This window comes from Microtus ochrogaster, chromosome 1, assembly GCF_000317375.1.
Source record: "Microtus ochrogaster isolate Prairie Vole_2 chromosome 1, MicOch1.0, whole genome shotgun sequence".
NCBI lineage: Eukaryota > Metazoa > Chordata > Mammalia > Rodentia > Cricetidae > Microtus > Microtus ochrogaster.
The window spans coordinates 7,447,600-7,459,725 of NC_022009.1; the positions used below are offsets into that span (position 1 = coordinate 7,447,600).

Sequence of the window (12,126 nt, forward strand, 5' to 3'; positions counted from 1 at the left end):
AAAAAAAAAAAAAAGTGGCTTAGGAGTTGGAGAAATGGCTTAAAACACTTGGAGCTCTTGCAGAGGCCCAGAGTCCAGTTCCCAGCAACAACATCAGGCAGCACACAGAGGCCTGTAACTCCAGACCCAGGAGACCTGATGCCCTCTTCTGGCACCGTGCTCACCAGGTGACAAGTTCTCATCTCTGACCTGTGAACCCATCACTTCACACATCTAGCATCTCTCTACATTGCTACTACTTTGCTTAGGCGTTGAGAAACAGTCCCGTGGAAGACAGGGCTGACCTATGGGAGGAGTAGGGAGCATCCTCAGTCCCCAGCCTGAGAAGTCACTAAAAAAGTTCTTATCAACAGACACAAAACAAGCAAGAACTTAGCCTGACTACTGTTCAGTCTAAAGCATTCCCAGTGAGCCGCTGCAGACATACACAGAAAATCTAAGCATACCTAGCAAATATGACTTTCAGCAATAGAAAAGCAAGAGAAAGCCAAGCTCACCTGTCTTCCACGGTCTTACTGGAAGGGTAAAAAACTTTGAATGAAAATCCACTTCTTGGAAAAGAGCCCTTTAGAGACAAAAATGTCCACAAGTGACTATTTGACTTGTAAAAAAATAATCCCTATTTTCAGAATCACATTTCTTTTTTTTTTTTTTTTTTTTTTTTTTTTTTTTCAAGACAGGGTTTCTCTGTGGCTTTGGAGCCTGTCCTGGAACTAGCTCTGTAGACCAGGCTGGTCTCAAACTCACAGAGATCCGCCTGCCTCTGCCTCCCGAGTGCTGGGATTAAAGGCGTGTGCTACCATCGCCCGGCCAGAATCACATTTCTTAACCATAACTTAAAATTACAAAATGTGACAATAAAATAGAATAGATGTTAGCGTGATTTTTTTTAGAGGTTACTATAAAATGTCACAATCGAGTAGTCTTTTTAAGTTGACCAGTTTTCTGGCAGTAAGTGTCCCTGGAAATGCTCTGCCATAGCTCCACTCAGTGTGGAAACAAGGAGTACTGTGAAATATTAAACACACACAGAAGACAGACTTTGTGTGCAAGCAGTCTTCCCTGCCTCTCCCCTCAATGGCGGGTTGGCAGGATTCCAGAGTGCCCCTGGCACCACTGAGCAGGAATTACAAGCGACTGTCTATGATGAAGCCCTAATGTTACCTCAGAGGTTCAAGTTTTTCAGTCTGTCTGAAGCCCTGATTCAATGCCTGGCCTACAGTAAGCACTCGATACTATAAGTAAGTACCAAGATGAAACAAAGAAAAAAATGGAGCTGGAAAGATGACTCAGCAGTTAAGCACATATACTGCTCTTCGAGAGGATCCACGTTCAATTCCCAGCACCCACTTCAGGTGGTTCAAAACCATTCTAGCTTCAGGAGCATCTGACCCCCCCCCCCCCCCCAGCCCTGATGTTGGGTGACTCCCAAATGCCTGCAACTCCAGCTCCAGGGACCCCAACACTCTCTTCCAGAGTCTGGGCACCTGCACTCAAATGCACATAGCCAGAGACACATATAACTTAAAAAATAAGAAGAATCTTTTTTCTTTGTTTTTCGAGACAGGGTTTCTCCATGTAGCTCTGGAGCCTGTCCTGGAACTAGCTCTGTAGACCAGGCTGAACTCGAACTCACAGAGATCCGCCTGCCTCTGCCTCACAAGTGCTGGGATTAAAGGTATATGCTGCCACTGCCCAAAAATATCATTTTTTTTTAAAGAAAAAAGTAATGAAGCAATATCAAAGCCAAGCTTTGAAGCTGACCAAAACGTATAAATAAGAGAATGATGCTGTAGGTGGTTGTTTGTGCACTTCAAAGAGTGGGAAATTCTTTGGTAACTTGTTTTTAAAATAGCATCAACTACAAAAGTGTTCAAAGATATAACAGATGTCTAAAGAGAATATCCAATGAGGAAATAGTCTCACTGTGAAAGGATAGTTGAATGTAATAAAAACTGAGGGGCTAGGGAGATGGCACAGCTGTGAAGAGCACTGGATGCTCTTGCAGAGGAACCAGGTTCAATTCCCAGCACCCCATAGCAGCTCACAGTCATCCGTAACTCCAGTTCTAGGGAATCCAATGCCTTCTTCTGACACCCTCAGGCACCAGTCACACACATGGTGCACATGCATACATGGAAGCCAAACATTTATACATAGAAATCTTTAAAAAAAAAAAAAAGACTGGGTAAACCAGACCACAAATGTTATGCAATGAAGCCAAGTGAGTTAAGTATTCTGATCCTTAGAGAATGATTCCCAACCAAGGGTCACCGTCCCTCTAGAGACTCTCAGACATTTAGGGATACTTATGATCGTCACAAATGAAAGATGTATCAGCATACAGTGGGAAGCAAGGATGCTGCTGAGTTTCCCACACTGCACAGGAAACCCCCTACAACCAAGAATTACTTGGTCCAAGATGCAAAAGTGCCAAGGTTGATAAGTCCTGTGTAGAGAAAGCCACACAGATGTACATGTGCCAGAAACAACCAGTCTAAGTCATAATGCTCCTAGACATGACCCGGATGAAACAAAGAAGTATTCAGACTTAAAGTTCCTAAGAATCAGCATGCAGATTAAAAAATCACAAAGGAACCAGGTGTAGTAAGGCACACTGTTAATCCCAGCACTCAGGAAGGAGAGGCCAGCGGGTCTCTGGGTTTAAGGACAGCCTGGTCTATACAGGGTTCCAGGACTACACAATGATACCCTGCCTCCTATCAAAACAAACACAGCACTAGTAAAGACAATACTTTGTTTGATATAAACTAAGTTTATGTGATTATCTGTGCGGTTGGTATATATTTTCCAAGGCCTAAAGCCAGTCATATATCCAGACACTGAAGCAGTTTGAACATTCTAGAGTAGTTTTAAGGTGAAATTCAGTGCATCATAATGTAATCTCATCCACCCAGGCTTGGATTCTGGGCACTTGGGCAGTTTCTACAAGTCACAGTTCTCAAAAGAGAAGCATCAACAAGGTTAAGGAAATGGCTGCAGGATCTGAAAGCAGTTCCCAAAGGGGATTGCACAGTATGTGTGACTTTGCTACATTGAAAGGAAAAAAATACTTATTTGATTTCATATTTTGTTTATTTTTTTTTGTGTGTGTGTGTGTGTGATTTTCGAGACAGGGTTTCTCCGTAGCTTTTGGTTCCTGTCCTGGAACTAGCTGGAACTAGACCAGGCTGGCCTCGAACTCACAGAGATCCGCCTGCCTCTGCCTCCCTAGTGTTGGGATTAAAGGCGTGCGCCACCACCGCCCGGCTTGATTTCATATTTTGGTCTGCTTGTTATTTAAAAATTTAAGCCAGATGGTGGTGGTGGTGCACAGCTTTAGTCCCAGCACTTGAGAGGCAGAGGCAGGCGGATCTCTGTGAGTTCGAGGCCAGCGTGGTCTACAGAGTGAGTTTCCAGGACAGCAAGAGCTACACAGAGAAACCCTGTCTCTAAAAAACAAAAAGCAAAATAAAACAACAAGAGAAAATTAGAATACTATAGTTGTGTCACATACCGAGAATCTGGAAATCTTCTATGTATACTAAACTATAAGGAGCGTTACTAGTTACATATTTTATCACAATGACAATTTTATGCTCTATATAAATTCATAGAAATGTGCTGTAGGGCGCAAAGTGGCTCAGCAGGTAAAGGGCCTGCTGCTGAGCCTGACAACCTTGGGTCCATCTTTGGGACCCACATGGTGGAAGGAGAGAACTGACTCTCACCATGGCATACACACCCTGTCACACACACACCCTGACACACACACAGACACACACACATACACACACACACAGACACACAAGAGGTAGGTTCAAAAATTAGAAGAAAGACAATGCACTATAGTCTTGACCATCCACGACATCCTTACAGGGTTCATGCAGAGGCACTCCGTGTTAGTCACAGTGAACGGATCATACTTGTCTGCGATGACCAGCAGGTCGGGCACAGGGTACACTCTCAGAGTGTAATCATATGCCCAGTAGACGGGGCAGACATAGATGGGCAGAGGAGTCAGATGTCCCTGAGATAAGATCGTCTTGACAAACTACAACAGAACACAAACAAAGCAAAACACGTCATCAGTGCACACAAAAACAGTGGAGCAAGGAGTTTAAATAAAGCATTGATTTTCATGAAGATCTAATTACAAAATTTTTGTAAATTTTACAAAATACACAAAATTTGTAAAAATTTTACAAAAATATTTACGAAACAAGGAAGTCTTGAATCACAGAACATCAATAAACATTGCTGTTAGAATGAAATTATCACATATTCTAGGAAAAACAATCTAAGTTTTCATTTAATGTCACTGTTCATAACACCGCCCCCCCTTTAGTCATTATGAATCAAGTACACATATAAAGTCATTTACCAATCTAACTCATAAAAAAATAAAAAGGTGTGGTTATCGGAACTCCCACCAATTACGAGGCTGAGTATTGCCACGAATTTAAGGCCAGCCTGGACTACAACAGGAGACTTTGTCTCCAAAAATCTAAAATAATAATAACTAATAATACCAATTTGATACTGCTGGACATGGAGATAGTGTAGCTATGCCAGCTACAGAGGAGGCTAAGAGGACTATTTGAGCCTAGGAGTTCAGGCCAGCCTGGGTAACTCAGTAAGACCCATCTCTTAAAGAAAAATCACGATTCTAACAATCTCAGGGCTGGTAGGATTGCTCAGTGTACCGGTAGAGGACTTGCCACCCACAATGCAAGCTTGGTGACTTGAGCTGGGTGCACTGCCCATGCAAAGGCAGAAAGAGAACTGACTCCGGAAAGCTGGTCTCCGGCCTCCACGTGTGCCACAGCATGTGCGTACTCCTTCCCACCCCCGCCACACACACACACAAGTAAAAATAACACCTTCCTAGTGTAAGGCATGAGTCAGTAGCCAGTCAGCCTGGGCTCCCGGTAAGACAAAAAACACTTTATAACAAAGAATAAAAATAATTTCCTTCCATACCTCTCGGTGACAACTGTATACCTAGGAACTATGAATTTACAAGATAAACACTCATATCCTCCTGATGTGGACATACCATACGAAATACATAATAAACATGAGAAATACAAACATCTTTATACCTTTTTTTAAAATGTGCATTTGTGTTTTGCCTGCATGTTATGTCTGTGTGAGGGTGTCAGTTACAGACAGTTGTGAGCCACCATGTGGGTGCTGGGAATTGAACCTGGGTCCTCTAGAAGAGCAATCAGTGCTCTCAAGCACTGAGCCATCTCTCCAGCCCCAAATACGAATATCTCTGAAAATAATACACATATTTGAAGTAGATCTAAGAGCTAGGGGAAAGCCCTGGCTTGCTCTGGCCTCCATCTGTCTGGAGGTTCTTCAGTAGAAAGCCACGGCACTGACAGAAGAACAGAACTCCATTACTATAAGCGAAAAACAAGTAGCTTAACAAAGTTCATAAAATGCAACATTTAAAATAGATCAATAAGTCAGGCAGTGGTAGCGCGTGCCTTTAATTCCAGCTCTCAGGAGACAGAGGCAGGCAGATCTCTGTGAGCGCCAGGCCAGCCAGGGCTACAAAAAGAAACTGTCTTGAAAACAAAAACAAACAAAATAGTTAATAAAACAAAAACCCACAAGAGCTGAAGAGATGGTTCAGTGGTTAAGCAATCATGAGGGCCCAAGTTCAGATGCCAGTGCCACGTCAGACTGCTTGCCAGCACCTGTAACTCAGCTCCAAGGGGCCCAGCGCCCTCTCCTGGCTTCTGTGGGCACTGGCACGTGCATGTGAACATATGCTTACAAAGACATACACACATATATGACAGAACTAAAAAGTAAGTATTTTTAAACAACACCAAAGGCTGGAGTACTGACTCGGTGGTTAGAAGCACTGTGGCTCCTGCACAGGACCAGGGTTCGGTTCCCAGCACCCACATGTAGGCTCACATGTAGGCTCACAACCCTACTACAGCCTCAAGGGATCCAATGCCCTCCCTCTCCATAGGCATCAGGCACAACCATGGCTCAGTACACAACATGCAGGTAAAACACCCATATATACAAATTAATAAATAAATATAAAGCAAAAGATAGTTTGTCAAGGAGACTACTTACATGAGTAGGGATATCCAGATTGCTACTAGGAAAACGGACACAGTTTCTACACATTTTATTTACTAAGTCTTCACGGAAGATAATAATTTCTTGTGTACAATACTGAATTCTGAAATAAAGCAGTAGTTGAATATTTTACTTCCTCAGGAAAAAAAATAATTTTAAAAGTCTTCTTACTGGTCACCACAGCAGAAATACAACCAGGCTATCTCATCTCTTCTCCAATTTAATTATTATCGCTCTTCTCTCTCTGAATGCGTGTGTGTGTGTGTGTGTGTGTGTGTGTGTGTGTACACACACAGCACCAGGCTTTGAGCCAAGTCCTTACATTTCCCATAAAGCACTTTACAACTAAGATGTGCTCCCAGCCCTTTACTAAGCTCTTAATGTGTGCCCAACGCTATGCACAAGGTAAGTGAGCAGAACAGAAGAAAAAGGTATGAGTCTTCTCTACTTGACATTCTCACGGGGGAAGAGGGCAGAGAAATTAAAGACATGACACTGATGTATGCTGGAAAGGAGAGAAAGGCGCGGTGGAATCGTACTTGGGGAGGAAAGGATTCAGAAGGCTGGGGATTAAGACAGAGTTAAAGCGGGGAAGGCTCGTCAGGCAGTGACCTAAGACCTCTGGAAGAGGGGCACTGAGGGTAGGGGAAGAGGCATAACTCAGCACCTAAGACTGGGGTGTGCTCGCAGGCTAGGGGCGCAGAGCCTGGAGGGAAGGCAGTAACTGGGAGAGGAAATTTAAGTGGGAACGGCAGGCCATGCAGGACACTGCACGGATGCAGACTGTTGCCAATGGCAGCAGAGACCCCATCTTTCAACACAGGGACGACATGATAGGGTTTCATGTGTTAAAAACTGACCACACAGGGGGAAGAGTAGACGCCAGAGACCAGTGTAGAGGTTACTGATCCAGATTATAGAAGACGGTGGGTCACAGAGGTCAAAGGTGAGCCATGAAGTAGATAGGGCTACCTCAAAAACTGTGTGTAAGGGAAACTTCTACGGTTATGGCCCCAGAATAGGTGAGAGACGGCAGCTTGAGGCAGGATCGGGGCTGTCATTTATCTACTGGACATCCAGAGAGAGATTTCGGTGGACATCTGGGCCCACAAGCATGGGGTTCATGAGACAGCTAGAAATAATGTCGGCCAACCCAGAGACCATAAATTCACTATCAGTTAAGGATTTGAACAAAGTTAAAATACTTTTCAAACCTTGAGAATCCCAAAATTGAATTTTATTTTTAGACTTACTCAGACTTCAGAAATAAATTAGAATATTTGTTAAATGGAACGACAGAAGTTCAACGCAAAACGCTGCTACCTACCTGCACGGGTTAGTAGTGAACACTGAAAACGGCACCCTTTCTCTGAACTCCTTTGTGATACTCTCGGCAAGCGGAGGCCTGGGAAGACAACATGGCAGAGGATGTGTTTACAAAGTTTAGACAATTCTCTTGACTGTCAAAAAAGGGGGGGGAAATGTGAACAAAGATTACCTTGGTAAGATGGAACCAAATCCAGGGTCCTCAGGCCCAGGAACAAACACAAAGCGGCTACTGCAGGGAAATGCAACGTCAGCCATTAGAAATGACGCCTGCAACACTGCCCCAAGTCACTGCCTTCAGGTGAATCACAGACGCCTTGCTATATAGTCCAGGCTAGCCTTGAATCTACAATCCTCTTGCCTCAGTCTCCCCAGTACTGGGTGCCATTATGCCTACCTACAATTATTTTTTATTTCATACATTTCAATAAACTGCTAAGAGTCTCCAATCCAAACCATGTAATACTATTGTGGTGACCAAGTGTTCTGCATTTGCACCGTCCAGTCACTGAGTATGCTCTTACTGTGGCTAGTGTGGCTGATGGACTGGATCTCATTTAATTTTACATGTGTGTGTACATTTTACATGTATATGTATGTGTGTACGAGCCAATGTCTGCTATTGCACACATGTGGAATTCAGAGGACGTCTTGTGGGAGTTAGTTTTCTCCTTTTTGGGTCTCAGGAATTGAACAGTTACTAGGTTTGGCAAGCACCTCTACCCATCTTGCTAGCCCAGTAGTTATCTTTATAGAGGCACATGAGCATAGCACAAATTCTCACTGTTCTTAGTAAAACCCCAGAGTCAGATATTAGGGGTGAAAGCTGAGAGAGAAGCGGAGCAGCCAGGCACTAGAGAGACTTTTTACCTCTACTGAATCCTCAGACCAAAAAGGCAATCCTGTCCTCAGACTGTGTCCTCAGCCTGCATCTGAGCTCCTGTCTCCTCCCACCTTATATCCCTCTCTCCACCCAGCCAGATCACTCCTGTCTCCACCTCCCTAGAGCTGGGATTAAAGGTGTGAGCCACTGCCTTGCTTTGTTTCCCCTTGAGACTGGATCAGTCTAGTGTAGCCCAGGGTGGCCCTGAACTCACAGAGCAACCCGCCTCTGTCTGGAGTCTGGGATTAAAGGTGTGTGCCACTACTCCCCGGCCTCTAGTGGCTTACTTCTGCACTCTGATCTTTAGGCAAGCTTTATTTGTTGGAACACAATATCACCGCACACTGACGTCACACTAAGGCCCAGCTCCGAACAAGCAGCATCACCACAACCCACAGTGCACTTGCCGCTCTCCCGTCTACGTTTATTTCACCATAAATCCAGAGAGCAGTGTAACAAACACGATGATGTGAGAATTTTATCCCGGGATCTTTTAATACTCTCAACTCTTTCTCTTTCTATAGGCAATTTCTTTATATCATTGATATAAACTTCATTATTCAAGTTTAAAAAAAAAACAAAAAACAAAACTATTTTGGGTTAAAAACAAAAAAGGGAGCCAGAGAGATCTTTACCTTTGGTGGATACTTGGGTATTCACATATTATGTCTGCCAAAGACTTTAGGGAGTCTAAAAAAATTTAGAGATATTTTATTTGTATATGTCCATAAAGTTACAGTTAATTAAACACAGCCATATATCTCCTGAACAAAATTAAAATATTACATATAATTTATCAATATACTTTATATAAATATAGAAACACTCAATAATTATTGGGTTTGGTTTTGTTTTTGAGACAGGTTTCTCTGTGAAGCCCTGGCTGTCCTGGAGCTCACGCTGTGGACCAGGCTGGCCTTGAACTCACAGAGCTGAGTCTGCCTCTGCTCCTGAGTGCTGGGATTAAAGGTGTGCGCCACCATCTTAGAAACACTCTTATAAACAAACGAGATCCTCAATACCTTTCAAAGCCTGAACTTGATTTTTTCCATAGGGTGCAGATGAAAAGTTACCGCACAGAATGAAGCAGGTTGGAGGTGCCGGTGAATAACCTAGCAGATAAAAGAACATAGATTTTCATGGCAGAACATTTTGCTTTATTAATTTAATTATTTTTGAGACAGGATCTTGCTATATAGCTAGGCTGCGATTCACAGAGATCCGCCTGCCTCCGCCTTCCAAGCAATGGGACTAAGGGCGTCTGGCTGGCGTAACTGTGAAAGTTTGGGTTGGTTGTTTTCTTTTTAGAAGAAGTTTGCCTACGCACCCCAGACTGATCTCTAGTCCTGGCTCACTCCCCCACCTCAGGCTCCCACGCCTCAGGGCCCACAGATGCACTCTACCACCACAGAATGGCAAACATTTAGCTTCAGGACACAATCCCTCAGCACAGTTCAGGAGGGAATACAGAAATAACACGTACCTGAGAACATGACGTGAAGCTTCTCCAACACCTGCACTTGGTCCAACCAAACGTCAGACACAAACACAAACATGGCGTCCTTGTTCTCCTCCTCCAGCTGTCTCAGTTTGGCAGAAGTCTTCACTGACGCATTAGAGGGCCCTCCAAAAAAATTAATATTTCCATAGTACGCCCTATATAATTATAACACAATTATCACCTATACCATGTCTGTTCACCGAGAAAGTAAAACTGTGCCAGACACACAATCGTCCAACACAGTATTCCAGAGACGAAGCATTTTGCCTGCAAATTATTTAAAACATATACATGAAAACAGGCTATAATAGGAATATTCAGTATGAACGCTTCAAAAGCTGCCCTCAGAGCACAGCAGCCACCTCCATTTTAATCAGAGTATCCATCCACAAAACTGTCAAGACACCATCAACAAGGTCGGGTCTACTGGCGGTCCTGTGAAACAGGAAACAGACACTGCTCACCGCTGTATGTAATCCTGCCCCGGTTACATCTCGGGCGGTGCCAGCACACACGGGAGGTGTAAAGCTAACTGGGGAGAGCGGGGAGAACAGACTCTATCTGTGCAATTATGGGGGAGCCTTATGGGGAAGTCATTGTCCAGGCTGGGTGGCCCATGATCCTGTAAGTGCAACAAAACCATTGTTGCACCGGGCAGCTGTGAGCACAGCTGTTACTTTGGCCTGCCACTGCCGCCCTATCAAGTCTCCTCAGGAAAGGTTAAGACAACAGCACACGTCAGTGCCAACGGAGCAGTTCAAGTCTCCCCTCAGCTGCTCCCCTAGCTGGCCCCAGACTGAGGTCCTGGCCCTACCCCTTCTGTCTTAAACAAGAGGGCAGTGTTACTGTCTACCTGGGCTTCACCAATGCCTGCCAACTCATTTTGTTTCATTCTTCTGTGCACCATGGGGCCGTACACTGCACACTGACAGAGATGTGGACTAGACTCCATCAATAAGGAGAATTACTTATGTAGGTAATTTATATAGCTACATAAATAATAACACAAAGAATAGGTTCATTAAATTCATTTTTCTTTTTATGCCTTTATATTCTATTTTTCCCTTTATTCATTTTTAAAAAATTTATTTGAGTATTTATGTGTGTGTTTGTGTGTGTGTGTGTGAGAGAGAGAGAGACAGACAGACAGACAGGCAGAATGTATGCCACATGAGAGTGGACCTGTGGAGACCTAAAGAAGGTATGGGATCTCCTAGACTAAGACAGGTCAGCTTCTATTGTTTGTTCCATTTCAACACAAAGCCTGACGCCTTGTAGTGGCTGAGATACGCTATCTACGTCCACCATTGCCAGTATAAATTCCTGCGGCACAGAAGTCAAGTATTTAATACCTTGTGGTGCTAGAGGGCTCGGTGGGTGGAAATCCAAAGGCATTGACATGAAACACTTGATCTTCAAACCAACCTAAAGAAACAAGAAAATAAACGAGTAACAGCTCACTTATATCTGTTCAGTTACCTTTTTCTGAAAAGACAAATCCATCCCGCATAAAGCAATGAATTAGACTACAGAAGTCACCGATCTTACTGAGATATCCAACTCTAGAGCCACAGACAGTCCAAATTTTATAAGGGAAGCTACATTAAACAAGCATACCCCATCTCAACAAGGGTGGAGAGGGGTGCCGGGGCATTCAGAGCACACACTGGAGTGCAGGGAGAGCAGCCCCTCGGAGAGACATGATTGTGTGACTCTGTATGGAGTTCAAAGGTTTTTCAGTTTTATAAGCTGTGACTCACGCATCACACAGCCTGCACAAGGGTGGTTTCCAGTACACGCGGTTGTGCAGTTCCTCCACTGTCTAACCTCAAGGCTTTTCCTCAGCCCAGAAAGCTTTCTAATGGCCTGTTTAAAAGTCACCTGCTCATCATGCTGAGGTCACAAGCTCACTGTGACTGCTGGCTGGAATTCTATCATGAGGGGTCATCCTCAAGCAGAAGTTTTACTGTCCAGCAAGGGCATGGAAAGGACGCGTGCGCTTACCTTCAGCCAGGACAAAGCACGCCTCCGTGTATAAGCCGCTGTGGAACTGGTATAGAGCAGCTGAGGATGTTCAAGACTGTGCTGGGAACAGTAGTGACGCCAACACACAGCCCGAGCCCCAAGGCTCAGTTAGCTTTGCTGGGTTGTTTTAGACTTCTCTTAGGGGGTTGTTCTAGTGTTGTGGGGTGGAGGGTGTGGGAGCGGGAGAGGTCTTATTTGTCTGTTGCAAGGGAAAGTTGAGACATGCAGCCAGGACTGGCCTCAGACCCCCTAAAATTCAGCTTTCCGAGTGCTAGGATTT

At 44.2% G+C, this 12,126-nt stretch overlaps 1 protein-coding gene across 1 annotated transcript in view; it reads right to left on the reverse strand.

The window, feature by feature from the left end:
- The window catches only part of Pole2 (DNA polymerase epsilon 2, accessory subunit), a 27,440-nt gene that overhangs the window by 2,878 nt on the left and 12,436 nt on the right, over positions 1-12,126 (reverse strand). The window contains exons 9-18 of the mRNA XM_005343136.2: positions 11,826-11,874; positions 11,174-11,246; positions 9,804-9,976; positions 9,343-9,432; positions 8,956-9,010; positions 7,610-7,669; positions 7,439-7,516; positions 6,106-6,214; positions 3,878-4,054; positions 498-565 (exon numbers count right to left, since the gene is read on the reverse strand). Coding sequence (XP_005343193.1) covers positions 498-565; positions 3,878-4,054; positions 6,106-6,214; positions 7,439-7,516; positions 7,610-7,669; positions 8,956-9,010; positions 9,343-9,432; positions 9,804-9,976; positions 11,174-11,246; positions 11,826-11,874 — 932 coding nt within the window. The remainder of the gene's footprint in view (positions 1-497; positions 566-3,877; positions 4,055-6,105; positions 6,215-7,438; positions 7,517-7,609; positions 7,670-8,955; positions 9,011-9,342; positions 9,433-9,803; positions 9,977-11,173; positions 11,247-11,825; positions 11,875-12,126) is intronic.